The 19,360-nt window shown below is 46.2% G+C and overlaps 1 protein-coding gene across 2 annotated transcripts in view; it reads left to right on the forward strand.

The window, feature by feature from the left end:
- Positions 1-19,360, forward strand: part of CUX1 (cut like homeobox 1) — a 398,007-nt gene that overhangs the window by 355,177 nt on the left and 23,470 nt on the right. For both annotated transcript variants that reach the window (XM_034752651.1, XM_034752652.1), the window contains exons 15-20: positions 6,873-7,009; positions 8,305-8,371; positions 10,534-10,646; positions 11,210-11,326; positions 15,469-15,552; positions 17,893-17,949. In XM_034752651.1, coding sequence (XP_034608542.1) covers positions 6,873-7,009; positions 8,305-8,371; positions 10,534-10,646; positions 11,210-11,326; positions 15,469-15,552; positions 17,893-17,949 — 575 coding nt within the window. The remainder of the gene's footprint in view (positions 1-6,872; positions 7,010-8,304; positions 8,372-10,533; positions 10,647-11,209; positions 11,327-15,468; positions 15,553-17,892; positions 17,950-19,360) is intronic.

Here is a 19,360-nt window from a genome sequence, read left to right on the forward strand (position 1 = left end):
TGTGATGATATGCTTCCGTCTCAAGCTAGCTTCTCATAAACAATAACAGCTCCAAATCTCTCTCTCTGTTGCCTCTTCAGATACACCCAGGAAAGTACAAGATTTTTCAGTAATATTCTGTTTCCAATTGCACAATATTTTATCCTTGTCAGGCTGAGTTGACAGGTAAAAGGACCATTCTCGCTCCAGACAGCACTAACATACAGAGTGACAGGTTTCCGGAGGTGTTGATACTTTGTTCATGGTGCTGGTTGAGTTCATAAGATTGTCCAGTTGTTTCAGTTCATCACCACCCTTGACAAAGTGCCGGAAGCACTGAGAGCCCTAGTAATTCAGACTGAGTTGTACCTGTCAAGTATGCTAGAGGCCATTGAGTTTGAGAATGAATAGTACAGTTGAGAATTCTAGTTTTCCCAGGACTTTAGCTTATTTGTGCCATTATCTCTTGCAGTATGTTCACTGGAAGTTGAACAGTCCATGAAAGCTCACTTACCTTAAACTGCTTCAATGCATATGAAAGTCCGAAGGGTTACAGTGAGTTCTGTTAAATGTGGCAACATACCGGAAAAAAAACAGATATTCTTTTGTTCTAGCTGAAAGCTTAAGATGCAGGCATTCTAACCCACTAATGCAGGTTATTCTATGTACTGGGTGAAGTTAAAGATGATCTGCATAGAAGCAAAAAGGGGGGTGGTGCCCCTTTTTTATTTTTAGTGATGATAATCAAAGCCTGAAAAGAGGCATATCAAGAGGAAGGGTGGATTGTTCTCATTTTCGTTGTCTTTTACATTAGAAACTCAAGCTGTCTACTCTGTTTTCCTGAAAGACACTCTGTGGATGACTGGAGAATCAGTAGAATTATGACATGGCCAGTACCAAGGAGTGAAACCTGAGCAATTGAGAGAACCCTTTTTTACTCCATTTAAAATTCAACCAGTTGAGGGCGGGCCTGGGTACTTTCCTTATTAAAAAACAAACTAACAATTTAACTCAAGCACCTGAAGAATATTTAGAAGGAAAGTTCCAATAAGGATTGAGAGAACTTCCATTCCAGTCCTCTGGTCTGCCTAAGAACATAAGTCAAAAATTCAGTATTCTTGAGGTTTCTAAGGTTTGGAAAAAAGCAGAGGGAAAAAAATACCTTTTGGGGCTCTTTTGTACATCAAAAAATCCCACTGCCCCAAAAAATAAGACCCAAAATTAATGTTTCCTTTGCGTGTAAACTTTGAGGCGTGTATTTGTATATACTGACAGGTATCCACGGAGCCACTGGAAAATGAATGAAAAGGATGTTTTGAATTTTTTCTACTTGGGCAGGCAATGTTTCCTTGTGATCAGAGCTGGAAAGTGGGAGTTAGGAGATCTGGCTTCTGTTTCCAGTTCTGCTGCTGATTCACTGTGTTACATTGGGCACTGTTGTGCCTCAGTTTTCCCCTCCGTAAAATGGCGATAATGATACTGACCCACCTTGGTAAAACACTTTGAGATCCCCAGATAAAAGATGCTGTACAAGTGCAAAATAATCTTGATTGATTTCTCATCCCTCTTACGCTGATGCTTTTATACTGCCGCTGAATGTGTCCAAGTAAAGATTCCTCCAATGTTTTAAACTAATTAGTTCTTGAGTATGAATTAACAGTTGGCAAATCCAAGGTTCAACTGGCACCTAGACATTTAGCTGGTTATCTGACCCATCCCCATTTGACCCCTGTCTCTGAGCCCTCCATGACCATCTCCCTTCATTCCATGACAAGCTTAGCAAAACTTTGTAGTCCCTTTCTGACACTTTTCCCCAACAGGATACAAGCGCACAGTACCCAGTGATACCTCTAGCAAACTTCCAGATCTCTGTGCTCCTCCTCTCTCTACCACTCTCTCTAGCTAGTGCTATAATCAGTTGCTTTATGAGTGCTACATTTCCCCGTGCACAGGATTAAGATTAAAGGAAACATTTCCCTTTCCCTGGACTTGCCATCCTCTACATGCCAATCTTGCAAGGTGCAGAGCGCTTTCCACCTGCACTCATACCAATGGGGCCAGTCCTGCTCCTGCCGGGGTTAATGGCTGTGGGCACAGGATTGGGGCCAGTGGACATTAACTGATGCTGAGCATACTGCAGAATTGGGCCCTAATTTTTTTTTTTTTTTAGGGGAGAGGCTTTGTTATTTCCAAATATTTTGTATCTGGAAATATTCCTTTGACTATAGTGAATTCACGGGTTCTCCCAAGTGCAAACATTTGGAAGAGCATAGAGTAACCCTCTCACATTTCTTAAGGAACAGCACCCTCTAGGAGTACTGTAGTTCTATTACAACTGTACAGATACTGCTGTTTGCTGATCATTTATACTGTATCTTTATATATAAGAGTTCTCAGCCCCAGCCCTCCAGCCCCAAAATTGTGAAATGTTGTGTAATGGATTTTGAATATATATGCAGCAAAAATAAATAACTGGATTGTGCCTGCCATATATATCTCTTTTTCCCTGTAAACATGCTCTGACTTTATGCAGCTACCTGCTGTGTAAGTAGTGTTTGAGACGGTCAATAATAAGAGTTGGCATTAATATAGCACCTTGTGTTAAATGATCTCTCTGATTCACAAACCATTCCTCCTCACAATACCTCTGTAAGGTAGGGAAAGCACTGCTGGCATTTCACAAATGGGGAATGCAGTCACACAGCAAAGGAAAGGGACCCCAAGCCCAAGAAGTGAGTTAGTTTCAGATCTGAGGCTAGGAGCCAGGTCTCCTGGTTCCCAGTGCTGCGCTCTAATCTTTTGCCTTCTTTGTCTAGGCGGATCAATTATCTTTGAATTGCAGGTTTAAAAAAACAACAACCCAGGCCATGATGACTGGTAAACAGTAGGAGTGCAGGCAATTCTGCAATTTTGGATCACAGGGCGTTGTGGGAATAGTGTGGCACTAGCAACTTTGAACTTTCATAGGTTGCAGATTCTAACAAGCTCAAAATCTCACTGCAAGACACAATCAAAACTGCCAGATTTCACCTGGTTTTCTGTCAAAAGCACACACCCTGCATGGTTTCACAGGGAATCTACATCAGCCCAGACTCAAGCTAAAGGGTCACAAACCATAGCCAGACTTTCAGGGCTTAGTTTCAGGTTTGTAGTAAAGCTCCAAACCAGCAGAGGTTTGCATGCGATTTGGGCTTTTGCTGTAAACGCTTTGCATGACTCAAAACGACACTTGGATGACTTCAAAGAGGTGTTTAAGGACCTGTAAGAGTCTGCCCTGGCTTTCCAAGCACAGCTTCACGTGGAATCTAAGCACCTCTTACTATCCAACTTCTGATAAATGAGCATTTTGCCTCCCAGCTGTTTGGAATTCAGACAACAGACGGTTACTCACCCTGTGCTGTTACTGCGATTCTTCGAGATGCGTCCCTTTGGGGGCTCCACTCCAGCTGTCGGTGTGTCCTGGTGCCGTTGATGAGAGATTTTTGGTAGCAGTGTCTGTCTGGGTCACGCGCACAGTGAGCATTCGCAACGCCGTTGGTGCCTCATCTAACACGCGCAAGACCCGACTCCCTCAGTTCCTTCTCAACCATCCTCGGCCTGAGTCAGAGCTCTGTAGCGGTGTCAACGAGAACCTAGAAAAATAATGAGGAATAGTTCGAACTAATTAGTGACATTTAAGTTTTAGTTCGTTAATAGTTTCTCATCTCCTTTTTCCTTTAAAAAAAAAACTAATTACTAGGTGCATCATCAGTGGGGGACTCTACCAGCTGTTAACTAAGTTTTTTCACCCACCTGAAAATTCATATCTGTGGGCTTGATCCTATAGTCTTTCCTGAGGCTAATGAAAGTTTTGCCTGTATGAAAACTGCAGGATTCAAATCTATATACTTTAGCAAAGCTTTTCATATGGTCTCCCACAGTATTCTTGCCAGCAAGTTTTAAAAAGTATGGATTCGATGAATGGACTATAAGGTGGATAGAAAGCTGGCTAGATCGTCAGGCTCAATGGGTAGTGATCAACAGCTCGATGTCTACTTGGCAGCCGGTATCAAGTGGAGTGCCCCAGGGGTCGGTCCTGGGGCCGGTTTTGTTCAACATCTTTATTAATGATCTGGATGATGGGATGGATTGCACCTTCAGCAAGTTCGCAGATGACACTAAGTTGGAGGGAGAGGTAGATATGCTGGAGGGTTGGGCTAGGGTCCAGATTGACCTAGACAAATTGGAGGATTGGGCCAAAAGAAATCTGATGAGGTTCAGCAAGGACAAGTGCAGAGTCCTGCACTTAGGACTGAAGAATCCCATGCACCGCTACAGGCTGGGAACCAACTGGCTAGGCAGCAGTTCTGCAGAAAAGGACCTGGGGATTACAGTGGATGAGAAGCTGGATATGAGTTAGCAGTGTGCCCTTGTTGCCAAGAAGGCTAACAGCATATTGGGCTGCATTAGTAGGAGCATTGCCAGCAGACCGAGGGAAGTGATTATTCCCCTCTATTCGGCACTGGTGAGGCTATATCTGGAGTGCTGCGTCCAGTTTTGGGCCCCCCACTACTGAAAGGATGTGGACAAATTGGAGAGAGTTCAGCAGAGGGCAACAAAAATTATCAGGGGGCTGGGGCACATGACTTACGAGGAGAGGCTGAGGGACCTGGGCTTGTTTAGTCTGCAGAAGAGAAGGGTGAGGGGGGATTTGATAGCAGTCTTCAACAACCTGAAGGGGGGTTCCAAAGAGGATGGAGCTCAGCTGTTCTCAGTGGTGGCAGATGACAGAACAAGGAGTAATGGTCTCAAGTTGCAGTGGGGGAGGTCTAGTTGGATATTAGGAAACACTATTTCACTAGGAGGGTGGTGAAGCACTAGAATGGGTTCCCTAGGGAGGTGGTGGAATCTCCATCCTTAGAGGTTTTTAAGGCCCGGCTTGACAAAGCCCTGGCTGGGATGATTTAGTTGGTGTTGGTCCTGCTTTGAATAGGGGGTTGGACTAGATGACCTCCTGAGGGCTCTTCCAATCCTTATCTTCTATGATTCTATACCTCTAGTGTATTATTTTTTACTAAGCTTAAACAGATGGACAGCTGGATTTTCCTAATACCAAGAGATACAGATGGAGTCTATAACTGGTGGGTACATGATCATATTGAAAGAGAAATTCATTTGTAGCATAGCAGGCCCTAATTCTTTCTTAGTAAGTTCAAGACATTGGTTTAATGGTATTCTGTGTGTATAGAGATGTGTATAGCTGTGACATTAGTGATGAATGGGGACTTTCATTCTAAGTTCCTAGTTTTAGTCATCTAGAGATTGTTTCTTGCACAGAAAATTGCTTGTCATGTTTTAAGGTGTGATTTTATTCAGAAAAGTTATTTTAAGATTGGCACGTGCTTACCTATTGCCTCTGCTATTGACTCACACAAGGCCAGTAAGTAAATCAGTCCAATCTGCTTGGTCAACAATAGGGACAAAAATAAGCTTTTACTGCCGCTTATTCCTGGCAGCCCTGCAGAGCCAGCCCAGCTCAGAAAGGGGGATCTTCTTGTGCATCAGCAGAATTGGTTGGCAAGTTCCAATTGGTGACACATGCGGAAACCCCCGTAGACAGTGTTGTTTTCCAGGCCTGACACAAAGCAGCCATTTAACCTGCAGCTCCTTTAACTGGTTACAGTCAATAAGAAAGAACCTAGCCTGACTCTCAGATCCCTGGCTAAGTTTTGTTGTTACTTGTGAACTGAGCGCATTCGGTCTGGAAACACTGAGTGATCAAAAACGTGAAGCCCCACTCTGCCATTTTCACAGCCTCTCTTTCAGAACTGCGTGTGAGTGCTTTTGTTCCTTTTGCTCAGGAATCTCAAAAACATTTTCATCTTAGAAGCGTAATAGGGATGGGTCTGAACCAGAACACCGCATCCAAACTCTCCTGAACTGTGCGGAAGTTCTGATCTGGAGCCATGCTTATAGCGCAGGAGCCTCGCTACTCGGCCGAAATTAAGCCCTTTGTGTGTTTTGCCAGTGGAATAAGCTACGTGAGCAATACTGACAGTACTGAGCACATGCAGGAAGTTATTTTTTCACTGCTATTGAGTTCCAGAGCCGCAGATATAATGCACAAGCCCTGGCTCTTGCAAATGGGATGTTGTGCAGCTCTTAGGCTAAATGGCTTTTATAGCCCTTGCCATTCATAGCTGAACTCAGATGGCCACTGTGCAAGACTAAAACAAGGCCACGTTGCCCCAGTTCATTGTGCCCAGCATGTGGTTGTGGTTGGGCTTGTAGCATTGTGAAGACAGCTGTTCAGCAGCACTGTTATCAATCAGTCACATTGCACTGGCATCCCAAGGATCTGTATGATGGGTTCCTCCCTCAGAAACCTGTAGAATCGAACAAGATGAGACAACAGGAATGCAACAGGGTTGTTAGTGCATCATTCAGTGTTCTGGGTCTCATGATGTAAAACCTTCCTTCTTCCCCACAGCATGTTGTTTTTTGAAATGAGAAAGGTGGAGGAGTGTGCTAGCCATTCAGAAAGCCACAGCGCTTTCTGTACCATTCAGAATTAACCATGACAGAGAATCAATCAGGCAACACATGGGAGTAGATAATCTGAAATCAGATCAATGAAATGAACGTACAGGGATGGTCAGCTCCGAGGAACAGATGATTCTATCTGCAGCAATCAGGCAAAAGCTGCGTGAGATGTGGTAAAGGATGGCCCCAGGATGAAAACTGGTACCTGAGAAGGCTCGTGACCTCATGTTAGGCAGCTGAATTTGCATATTTCTTCGAGAGCAGCAGATGCTGCATGCATCAGAACAAAGGGGAAGCTGGGTGAGAGGAAAAGGGAGCTAGGTCAAGGCCCTCCACATGGACCAGCCAGTTTCACGGGCTTTGTTTTTCAGCACGCTGTGCTGAGCTGCAGATCCAATTCACGGAAGCCGTTTCTACTGTTGCTGACCAGAAAGAGCTCATCGCCAACCTGGAGCACGACCTCAGTACTATCCAGTCCATGTCTTCGGTGCATCGCCCTGATGCCGAGGTAATTCCAAAGGTTTCCTTCCAGTTGCTGACTATTGGGTATGTCTTCACTATCCGCCATATCAGCGGGTAGCAATCGATTTATCCGGGATCGAGATATCGCGTCTCATTAAGGCACGATATATCGATCCCCAAACGCGCTCACCGTCGACTCCGGAACTCCACCAGAGCGAGCGGCGGTAGCGCAGTCAACGGGGAAGCTGCGGCTGTTAATCCCACGCCGTGTGGACCCCAGGTAATTCAATCCAAGATACTTTGACTTCGGGTACGCTATTCACGTAGCTGAAGCTGTGTATCTTGGATCGATCCCCCCCATTGTAGACCAGCCCATTGATTACAAAAGCTTTATTTGCATTCAGTTCCTTTTCCTTTCCCCCACTTCTCTGCCTTCCACCCCTTCTCCTTCCCCTTCTCCTATCCCAGATACATCCCTCAAAATCTTCTCCATCACCCCACTCCCATGAGCCTTAAAAACCTCTGTGCTACTCCAAGCTAGGCTCTCAGTTCTTCATTCTCTCTGCTGAGTTAGCTGATCTATAAAAATATTTCCTGATCTAGTTTCCCTAGACCCCAGAATTCATCTCTGCCTCCTTATGCCCAACTTGAGAGTGTTCCCATTCCTCACAAGACTTGAGGGCCACCACTAGGACCCTGGCGGGGTTGGCAAACCTTCTGAGATGGATTTCAGCAATGATGAGGAAGCCTGCTGGGAAACCAGAAAGGAGGAACTTAAACCAAAATGTATCCCAACATTAAGAAAAGGTTCAGGTTTGAGATTTGGACAGAGATGCCTCATTGGGCTAGACATGTTACGGCCACGTTGGCTCTCCTGATTTCCATTCTGATGTTCTCGTCACCCCAAACTCTCCCTGAGCTCTCAGGAATGCTTCTGTTGTTTCAGAGTCTGCCTGCATTCTTCTGCTTTGCATATTCAGGCCTTTTAGGTGGGTTGAAACTTAATGCTGCTGGCTGAACTGAAGCATTGGGTACAGCCACCGGTGTCAATACAATGAAAATGTCTCTGGGGCAGAAGTCAGAGCATTGACCATCGTCATTTGCACAGTTCAGCCCATGAACTTCCCCAGGAATTCTGTAATTTGTAGCCCTTGTTCCCAGAATATGGAAAAGCATAATCTTAAAACCACCACCAAAGAATGTGGTATGGGCCACAGCTGGGACAAGAGAATGCATTTTTGATGAACTATTGCTCTGATCGGGTGTGGGGTTTCCTCACCTTCTGACCGTGCTACTCACCTACACTAAGAGTTCCTATTCACATCTGATTTCTCTACCCAGGGTGCTGCTGTTCACAGTCTAGAGACAATTCCAGACCCCATTAAGGAAGCTACAGCCCGTTTTTATGGTAAGAGCCTGGACTGAGTCCAGTTCATGCTTTGCTGTTTGGGAGCTGTGTGTTCCAGGGAGCTCAGCACAGACACTGGGGCTATGGAAGATCACAACTTTACATACTATCTACGGGGTCCATACACCAGACACTGAACTTGCTGAGTACCTAACTGGGTCACGTTTGTAAGTAGTAAGCTAACCATGCAAGGGAAGCAGCTGTGTTATGGGAGATCCAGTTGAAGGGTGTGCTGAGGTTTGCTGAGGCACTCTACCTCGGACAGCTGGTAGAGATGCACCGTTTCCTTAATGGTTGGGACCTGTGCTTTCAGAGCTGAAGAATCAGAGTTCTATCCTGACACTCAAGGTTGCCATGGTGTGCAACATAGCAGCCATGAATTCCTAAGTAGGTACAGACCTTTTGTTAAACTCTCCTTGGGCCTGGTTTTCAGGAGTGTTGAGCACCTCCATCTCCTGTTAACTTCAGGGAGATCATCCCTCAAAATCAACCCTTGTTAGCCATTGTTCCTCAGCAAGTTCCTCCATCCCCTTGCTGCAGAAGAGATTCTGCTGCAGTACTTCCAGCAGTTTGTGTCAGCACCCCGACAGTCTCTTCCCAAATCACACCTGCATGCAGAGGTTCATTCCCGCTCTGTCACTAATCTATTGTAGCAGATTTGCCTTGTTGAAGAGCAAATGCTGACAGTCTTGGGAAGGGGTTTAACCACATGGCGCGGCTATCAAGAATAGTTGGTTGACTGGTTCTCACTGCGCAGAGTCACTGACTGTTGCTTCTGCTGATATTTTCTCCCTAAAGTACAGCCCTAGACAATACAGCAGATCAGCTTCCCCCTGTAGCCGCTCTACTGTTCCTTTCAAATACACGTAGAATTCAGACAGAAACTAAAATACCCCATGCTTCAACTTTTGATCATTCCAGAGTGAATCCCCCCCCAGAGCCAGAGAGCGAAATGTTTCCTTTACATTTGCTGTTTGCTGCACGGGCTGTAGGAGAAAATGAATCAAATAAATGATGACTGTTGGCTCCACTGGAAAAGAACCCATTTCCTTTCCTTTTTGTTTAGAAAGGTTTTTAAGTAGAATGATAAACAATATCATGGCAACAGTTCCACCAAGCAAAAACAACCTGAAGCCACCCATCCTGCTGCTATGAATAGCTCCACTGTGCAGACTCGCTGAGTCGCTGCCTTCTAGGACATATTTATCATCTGCTGTCCTGTGTAAACCCCTAGAGATGCCTGACCTCCTTCACAAGGCCATTGGAGGGGACGGCCATGCAGTGGAGTTACGTACTCACACCATTTCACAGGCTTTGGGAAGGGGCTGAAGAGACCTTTGCCAGGGTTTCCACTACTGCAAAACCTGCCACAGGAGGGGGTCAATGCAGCCCAGAAAGTGGGGGAGATTTACTGGCTAGGGAGTGTGACCAGGACAGCCGGGGATTGCTGGGAATCAGCCCGTTGTGAGCAGGCGCTGCTGGCAAGTGAGTGTGCCCCCCCTCCCAACAGGGCCAATGGGGTCGCCTTAGGGAAAATATCCCCCTAAGGGGTGTATTAGTTGGCCCCCTACAGTAGAGACAGTAACACCTACCTCAGGGGAGAGTTAAATTTTGATTAATTACTAGAGCTGGACAGCGACAGTAATTCCCTTTCTCAGAGGACTTTTAATGTTCAAATTTCTGTTTCATTCCAATTTGCTATGAAAAAAAAAATGTTCAAAATTCTCCGTAAAATGGAATTACCATTCTCCACCCAGCTCTACTGGGAATCTCAGCTCCAGGTCTGCCTGGGGTGCTTCCCAGCAGCAGGGCACCCTAAGCTGGCAAGGACCGGGGAGCCGGAGAGCCAGGGCTGCTGGGAACCTGGGCAGAGCAGCTGGTAGGAAATTGGGCATATTTTTATCAGAATCCTGACGGTTTCCAGAGGAATTTTGTAGAAATTGAACAATCTCTGCAAAACATTTCAATTTCAGTGAATTGGCAAATTCTAAGAGGAAAAAAATGTGTTGTCTAAGTTTTTCCATCCAGCGTCATTAATTAGCCATTGGTGAAGTCCTTTAAACCCTCCGGTGGACGGTGCCATAGAAGTGCCATGTGTTGTTTATCTTCCTTGAATGTCTGCTGGTTGAGGATGGTCTCTCACGGTTAGCTCTGCTTCCTAGGTTATCCTCCATCTCCCAGCGCTTCACTTCCCGAGGGGCAGATGGATTCCCTGCTGTCCATCATCTCCAGTCAGAGGGAGCGCTTCCGTACAAGGAACCAAGAATTAGAAGCGGTATGTTAGGCCGCTTACAAAGACCTGACTTTGGAATGCTGGACCTGGGTTCTATCCCTGTCTCTGCCACTGGTCTGCTGGGTGACCTTGGGCAAGTCACAGCCCCTCTCTGCCTCAGTTTCCCCATCTGTTGAACGGGGATAATGATACTGACCTTTGTAAAACAATTGGAGCTCTACTGATGACAAGTGCCACATGAGAGCTAGGGATTAATATTATGGTAAAAAGACATTCCCGGCCGTGCATTTCTGGGCAGTTATTGCACTTCTTAGGGTTGAAGTCCCTTAGCACTGCGTTGAACCCCAAGTGGGAATAGTTCTCTCTCCCTATTTTTGTTTACACAATTCATTTTGATCTGTGGTTGGAAGGACCCTCCTTGGAGGCAAACCCTTTGCTGATTGCACCTGTGCTTTGTCTCTGCTGGACTCAGCCCAGCAACTTACCCAGTGGTTGGGAGGGGATTTTATTTCTGCCATAGGACAAGTTAAATCACCAATTCCCTTCCCAAAGAATCTGCAAACACTGGGTCCTCCAGCTAGCGGCATTTGTTCTGTGTGTTGCAGGAGAACCGCATGATGCAGCACACAATGCAGGCTCTCCAAAGTGAACTGGACAACATGAGAGCTGATAATATCAAGCTATATGAAAAGATCAAGTTCCTCCAGAGCTACCCTGGCCGGGTGAGTGCGGAGCCGGTCTCTATCTCAGCTGTTGTCCCTTGGAGGCTAATGTGTCCCCATTCTGTGAGATCCACTGTACTGGGGAACTGGAAAATATATGTAACTGTCTTTGTTCATTTGCAAAGGGATGACATTGAATCTTTTCACTCACCCCTGCTTGACCCATGCCTAAAACCACATTAGAGCACAGTCATTACCTCTCCTGCCTGTCCAGTTCCTAGGCTTTGGGTAGCCCAAACATTCCACGATTGGGGACAACCTGTTTGAAGGTCACCTTATCCCTTTTGTGTGGAGTAGCTTGATAGAAAGTTGCCCCTATAAATCCTACATGCAAGACTCAGAATCATAGAAATTGGAGATGGAAAAGATCTACAGTATCAGGCCACTTGGGCCATCTCCCTGCAGCTTCAGGATTGTCCTCTACACCTGTGGTCACACACCCCATCTCCCTCCAGTATAATCGCTAATGGCTGGTTTTAAACATCTCACTGATGGAGCTACCCTCTGAGGCCAAGAGTTGGCATTTCCTGCCACAAGGTGCCAATGCAATATGCTTTGGTGTTCACACACTTGTTCTCCACCTGCAGGGACACAGTTGCTCCTGACTGGCCAAGCACCAAGGAGTTAAAACAACTCCTGAACTTATTCAGAGTCTGAGAAATAATTCAGCCTGTGTCAAAAAAGTGACTCATTCTTGCGTCCCAGCGCATGTAAGCGTTGCACTGAGGAATTTAACAAAGAGATTTATGTGGCACGTGCTCCCTTTCACAGAACAGTGTGCTCATTCAACTCACTGATCTCAGGAACTGTGGAGTGGCGACCTCTGAGATTACAGTTCGTGACAAAAGGCTTTGTTCCCTGTGCATTAGTCACCCGTTTTCTGCACCTTCCCCTGCATACTACTGTGGCAACTGATTTCCGTTTTTCATGTGCAATTGCGAGTGATGACGGGTGACAAACAGAGAATCACCCCTCTCCTGCTATACTGAACTAGAAACTCTGTCGTGCCTCTTACGGAACCCTTTCTGGCCAGCAGAGAGCGCTCCTCTCCTTTACAAGGTGCTAGCCACTGACCTTTCCTAGTACAGCATATACCAGCAATGGTGTGGGTCTGTCATGCTCTAAAGCAGAGAGGCTAAAGCGCATAACAAGAGAGAGAATAAGCTCCGTAATACACAAACATGAAATAACGCCGTAAAGGTGTACACAGCCACACAATACTCAAACGTCACTGCTCAAACAATACTCAGACATCATCTCCCCTCCTTGTTGCTTGCTAGAATGTCTGATGTATGAGGACTTTCTCCCTTGGCACACAGGTGGGATTTTAATACGCAGAAATCTCCCTCCATGCCAATGGCCAAAGAGACCCTGTCACAACTGTTAAGAAAACTGTGTAAGCTGACATTTTGAAGAGCTTTTCATGGTAGCTGCGTCTTCAAGCTGAAATGTCCAGTCACATTCAAACCTTTGGTTTGTTTTGTTCTAAAATGAAAATAGATGCATTGTAGGAAAACTGTCCTAAAAATCCGCTTCTTGTCCTGACCTGCTGCATGGTGGTGGTCTCTGCTGTACTACAAATGCTATGATTCATTCCAGAGGTGACTGCATTTCAGTAGTGGGTGAACTGAATCCATTTTATGGATCAATATCTTAAATTTCTTTGGGATCCTTCTAGAGGAAGGTTCTATATATATTAAAGACTGATCCTGAGCATCTCTTATTAGTCTCATAAGGGATGAACTGGGTTGGGCCTTATGCTGTTACGTTTACTTTTCCTATTAAAATGGAAGAGTGTATCTCTGTATTTACTACACCAGAATATCATCCTCATTGTACAAGGAGCACTGAATCATGTACAGAAAACTACCCTGGAGGGTGACAACATAGAGAACCTAATGAGACATGTGACTGGTTAAAAATAATAATCAAAGACCATAAAATAAGGCATGCATATAATGAATGCATGAGCCCTAACCTGGGATCTAATCTAAGCCAAGGACTATGAGATGCAGTGGCCTGTGTATCATATTCCAGAACATAGGGGCATATTCACTAAAGGTTCATTCAACTTGGGATTTACTCTGCTGAGAGGGAACCACGAGATCATGGCTGGATGACTGGGCAGAACAAGAAGGAACATGTAGTAATGAGTCTTGAAAGATATCTTAAAGGTCAACATCATAATTTTAAAATTGTATGATGACAAAGACATTGCAGAGATGGAAAAATAGGGACAGCTGGCTAACAGCAGCATTGTAAATATGATGCACCCTCATAATTAAAGCTTGAGGCAGGCAGATATGGAATCATAAGACACCAATGCATAAATAGAACAAGTTGACAGAGCAGCAAACTCCAGCACCGTAGGGGATTTTACATTTTTAGTTCCTGTGTTTTAAGTCTACTTAAAACCCCCAGTGGCAAAGAAAAAAGTGAGAAAATCCAAAAGCAAGAGCAGCAAATGGGACCAAAGCATGAAAAGTTAGCACCAAATCAGTAAATCTACGCATATCAATGCATGGAAATTATTATCCATTCAGACACGCCCTAAGATCCAATGCATTGTACTGACTCTGTGTCCACACTATGCACTGTTTGTATGAGCTAAAACGCTTTGGAGGAGGTCATTGTTTTACCTGGGTACATCAAATGTTGTTGTCGGGGTGGTTTGAGGAGGAATCAGTAAGCGGGCTTGGAATCTGGATGATATTTTAATAAGTTGGAGCACGGTTTGCAGACTTGTAGCCTCACATAGGGCTTTCAAGAAGTGCTCGTTGTGAGTTTAATCCAGAGCCGGCTATATGGTTATGAAATGGGGACTTCCATACTGGGAGAAACTTGAGATCAGGATGGAGCTTGCTTGAGAACATAACGTGCATAAATAAGATCTACATCTCTCACGCCCTTTCAGGGTTTTTTCACAATTTCCCCTTGCCCTTTTGGCTGCTAATAGATGTGTGTTTAAATAGTGCTTTTCCCCTCCTCCCCTCCCCCCCGACCCCCGAGCTCCTCTCTCCCTCTTACCAGATCCAGTATGCTGGATTTGTGACATCCTAAGCATTTCCATGGCAAGAACATTCTGTGGTGTTGCAAACAGATAATTCTGACTTCATTGTTCGATCATGCAGCTGAGGAGGTGGGTGGTGTAAGATGCTGTTATTTACCTAAAACAGGAGCAAAGGAAACACAAAATTGCCTGTAAACAAAAAGGTTTTGTTTAAATGCCTTTTCTGCTTTGCTTGAGTATGCAAGTCCAACTTTGGAGCACTGATCAACTCAGCCATTGGACTGAGTTTTTACCATGTGCACAGAATTGCACAGACTTCCACCATATGTGTAGTTGAGCAGGGATTGTCTGGGGTGATGGGAGTGGGGCTTGGAGCCAGGAGACTTGGATTCTAGTCTTGCTTCCCCATTGCCCAGTCACTCATACCTCTGCAAGGAGTTGTTCTCCTGATTAGGAAGCATTTTACACCCACTCTGCACTGGGGTCAGTGACTATCACTGGGGGCAAGGCAGGGGAGAATCAGGCCCGCTCTGCATAACCTTGGGCAAGTCACTTGATGTCTCCGTGCCTTGGTTTCCCCATTTGTAAAGTGGGGATAAGATCACCCAAGCCCTTGGAGGTGTCAGTGTCCCAGTATAACTATTGCTATATCTCCCACCAATTTGCAATGGCTCAGTGTTCCATCCCAGTATCCAATTCCTGTGCTTCTGCCTAAAGGAATGAACCGTACATTTATAGGGTAGGATGCTGAATCCACTTAAAACATTTCTCATGCTCAGATTTATAAAGTCTCTTTTAAGCTCTCCCCAGCCCCTAAATATGTGTGTGCACATGCGCAAAGGGCAGAAACTTGGTCGGATGCCCTTAATTAAGTAAGGTGCCCCTTTTAATTACAAAGATTAATTAGGGTGAGCAAAGAAAGTTGCCTAGCTAAGTCTTCTGCTTCCCCGTTGCTTGGGAATGAATGTAGAGTCCATGGCTCACCCCAAAAATGGAGCTCTCCAGTGGGTGAACGGTGCTGCAGGGAGTCATCTGCCCCCAGGAAAGGACTGTGTAGAAAGTAACTCTTGTGCCGCCCAGCCCAGCTGTCAGCAGAGGAGAAGGAAGCTAACTTCTTGTTTGATTCCTGTAGGGCGGCAGCAGTGACGACACAGAGCTCCGCTACTCCACCCAGTACGAAGAGCGCCTGGACCCCTTCTCCTCTTTCAGCAGGAAGGTACGGAAAGGCAGAGGGGTTCTCTACTCCTGAGGGCCCTGTCTGGCAAGGTGCTGAGTTGCACTCCCGTCCCCATGAAGACCATGAGGGTTGGGCGCACTGAGCACCTCACTGGATTGGGTTCTAAATGATTAGCACACCAGGATATTTTGACATTTAGTATCTTCGTTAAGTGTGTGTGTGGGTGTGGGGGGGTGTCTCTTGCTCTCTCTCACTCTTCACTTTCCCTCCAAACTCCACCTCTCCCACACAGGAGTTAGCAGTGGGTACCTCAGTTCCATGGGACTGGCGTGCACAGGACATGCGTGTCCCACAGCACTTCGTGGGCAGCTCAGTGCATGGGCCTACACGTCTTCTCACGTGGTGCTCTTTTGAAGATGGTATCTGAAGAGCAACACCAGGGCTTTGAAAGGCTCACTCTAATTCATAACCATAGACAGCCCTTAATCACAGAACGGCTTTGGAAAACAATAAGTGTGTGTGTGTGTGTGTGTGTGTGTTTCCCCTAGTAAACTCCCTGAAGCCAGATCACAGCTTTGTCTCCCATCCTGTATTGGTCCACAGCCAAAGCATGACAAAGGGGCACTGCTGTATGTTTCGTTGCTACTGCAATGTTCTCCCCCAGCCCATGAGGTTCCACAGCATGTGCTGGTGGAAGAGGCTTCTTGGTGCATAGGAAGGGAAGAGGTCCCTGGCTAGCCGCAACAACCATGGTGCAGGCTTCCTTACTCAGTCCTGTCTACTTAGAGACTAACAAATTTATTAGAGCATAAGCTTTCGTGGACTACAGCCCACTTCTGTAGTCCACGAAAGCTTATGCTCTAATAAATTTGTTAGTCTCTAAGGTGCCACAAGTACTCCTGTTCTTTTTGCGGATACAGACTAACACGGCTGCTACTCTGAAATCAGTCCTGTCTGTGTTCCCAGTTGGTTGGTCTGGGCATATCAGAAAATGCCTTCCAGAGTGATGAACCAGGAGACATTTAAAATGGCATTTTTCCATTCAAGCAAAACTTTTCATGCACCTAACCCTCACTTCCACCCCCAGACTTCTTAGGCTGAAGCAGTTCTTTGGTTTGGGGTGGGTTTTTTTTTTTTGGTTTTTTTTTTTTTTGGTTTTTTGGTTTTTTGTGGGGGAGGGAATTATTTCACAATCCTAGGACCAAATACAGCTTGGAGTAAGCACATGTATCTGTTGCGGGGGTTCCCAGGCCAGTTCCAGCACTGATGAAGCAGGGTGGGTGTTAGACACCGTGTGTAACTTGGACCAAGCTGTTGGATGCAAAACCAGAGTCACCCACCAGCAAGGGAGTGTAAAATAAATCCAGCCGCCCTCATGCACTTCACCTGGCACCCAGACCGTTCCCAAGCCTCCTGGGGGCCCAGTTCCGCTCTGCTGTAGGAAGGCACAGCCCCCATTGGCTCCAGTAGGAGTTGTGCCTTCTCACGCCAATGCTGAATTTGCGCCGGCCAAAATCCCCAAATGCTGTAGGCTGCATCTCTCCTGCCAACACTCGGAATGGAAGATCAGCATAAATTGCACAACTTAGCCACCTCTGAGTTTGGCCCGTTCTCTAGAATTCAGTCTTGCATTTAGCTTGCTGTCCAATGCCAGCCAAAACCTCTCCTGTTCTCCAGCTGGATGGAGCATTCTGTCCAGTGGGATGCTTGGGAGCAGGCTGGGGACTGGGGTTCCACACCCAGAGCATTGCCGACCATGGGGTAGGGAAGAAATTGCCTTGTGCTCACGCAGTCTCTCTGTACAACTAGCACCTGTCAGTTCATGCAGGGTTGCTGTTCATCCTGCTGTTTTAATCTTAAAAATTCCTCCCTCCCAGCACCCCAACAGGAAGGCAGGGCAGTAGTATTTATCCCCATTTTACAGATGGGGAAGCTGAAGCAGAAAGGTTGTGCCTTGGGCCAGACCATTGAAGGAGTCCGGGCGATAACCCAGTAGCTCCAGGCTCCCAGACGTGTATTGAGACTACCTCTCTGCTCTACAACTGCATGGCACAAATGCCAGTGGCAGCAGAGTGAATACTAATTGGGAAAATTGAGCAATAAATAATCACAGTAACAAGGTGGAAAGAAACGCTTGGACCCTTTGTGAAAGGGCAGGTAGTAGCTGACATCTGGACATCAAACCGCTAGAGTAAGAACATTGGTGGGGGTAGATTTGGGAGTAGAGGGCAGTTAATCTTGGCCTACTACTTACATCTCTCCCTTCCATGAGAGGTAGAAAGTGCTGCTTGGCTTGCAACAAGCCTCTCCTGTATTTCTCCAAACCTAAAATGAGCACTTCTAGCCCCAAATGAAACCTCTTGTGCCATTTCCTTTCAGGAACGCCAGAGGAAATATCTGAGCCTCAGTCCTTGGGATAAAGCCACCCTCAGTATGGTAAGTGACGGCAGGTTACCTACAATACATAATTCTCGGTCTCCATTTGTTGCTCTCGTCATGCCAAAGAGTTTGTTGTTCTCTTTGCTTTCAACAAGGACCTTCCTTCGTCTTCGGAAATTGCCAACCATCACACGCTCCTGTGTATAGGGTTGCACGCTTTCAGGTCCTTGACAGAATTTTCCGTCCTGGGTTTGCTGGTTGCCGTTCAAGCCAGCATTGCTGCCCTCTGATCCTGTGGCAGAGCTATGAATCATGCTGTGCTTGTGACAACCTAGTTTCAGACACAATGGCATCAGGCTGATGTCCCAGATACAGAACTAGGACTTCTCTGCAGCCAGTTCTTGCATGGGAAGCTGAGCTGTGAAGGAAACTTTTTTTTTTTAAAACATAAATACTTTCACTCTTAGCAAAGGGACCTCTGAAAAGTAGCAGCCGCCAAGTACATTTTCTTCTGGTTATAAACATTTCTCTCTCGTCAAATATGCTCCACTCACCTCCTGTTTTCTGAGCCCTTGAGCACTGGGTCCCAGCTCGGTGCGCTCAGAGTAGATTATTTTACGAATGTTTTGTTGACGCCACTTGGACCTTGTGAGTTAATAAGGACAGACAGTCGCTTCTTCCACTCTTAACTCTCCTATGGAGTCTTTGCAAATGGCTCCACTTCAGAAGAGGCGATAAGGACAAACATTTCCTCTCTTGCTGTCCCTTCATCAGGGTGTTTGCATCATTAGGGAGACAGCTGACTGGATTCCAGAATGGCTGAGGGGGCAAATCTCAGACCCAGCCCATGGCCACACGACTCACATGACATGGTGTCCTGAACCGGGCTGGGAGGGGGCCAGATGGTTAGCGTTGCATTGGCTTTCATTTAAGAGAATGTTCTTTTAGAAGTGTTTGGCCTTTTCCCTTGACATCAGTTAGTGGTGACTTGCAGAAGGTGGTGTGTTGCCGGGGGAGTGTACAGGGAAGATGTCTCCTTTCTGCTGCTGTATAATGGACTATGGAGGCCTCGGTGGTTATTTAAAAAAACTGCTTGTTTTCTGCTCTTCAGTTCTTGTTACGCTGCTTTTCCTGCAAGACTCGGGACAACTGGACACTTAGTAGAAGGGGAAAATCACAAGTACCATTTCACACTGGAATAATTGAGAGGGGAAGAGATTTTTAGGCACTGTTTGAAAGGCTTTGGCCCAGATTCTCCTCTCCAGCTGAGAAGCACACAGCATGCCTTGGCAAGGGCAGTTGCTTTAAAGCCTCCTTTTATACTCCCCTGGTCCTGGGTCTCAGAGAGCCAGGCTGGTCCCCCACCGTAAGTTAGAGCATCCCTCCTGCTGCTCTAAATTGCACCAGCAACCAACAGCCCTAAAGGAGATGCTAGGGCAGCTGGGGACAGCAGCACATATGGACACCT

This window comes from Trachemys scripta, chromosome 18 (genome assembly GCF_013100865.1).
Source record: "Trachemys scripta elegans isolate TJP31775 chromosome 18, CAS_Tse_1.0, whole genome shotgun sequence".
NCBI classification, from domain to species: Eukaryota; Metazoa; Chordata; order Testudines; family Emydidae; genus Trachemys; species Trachemys scripta.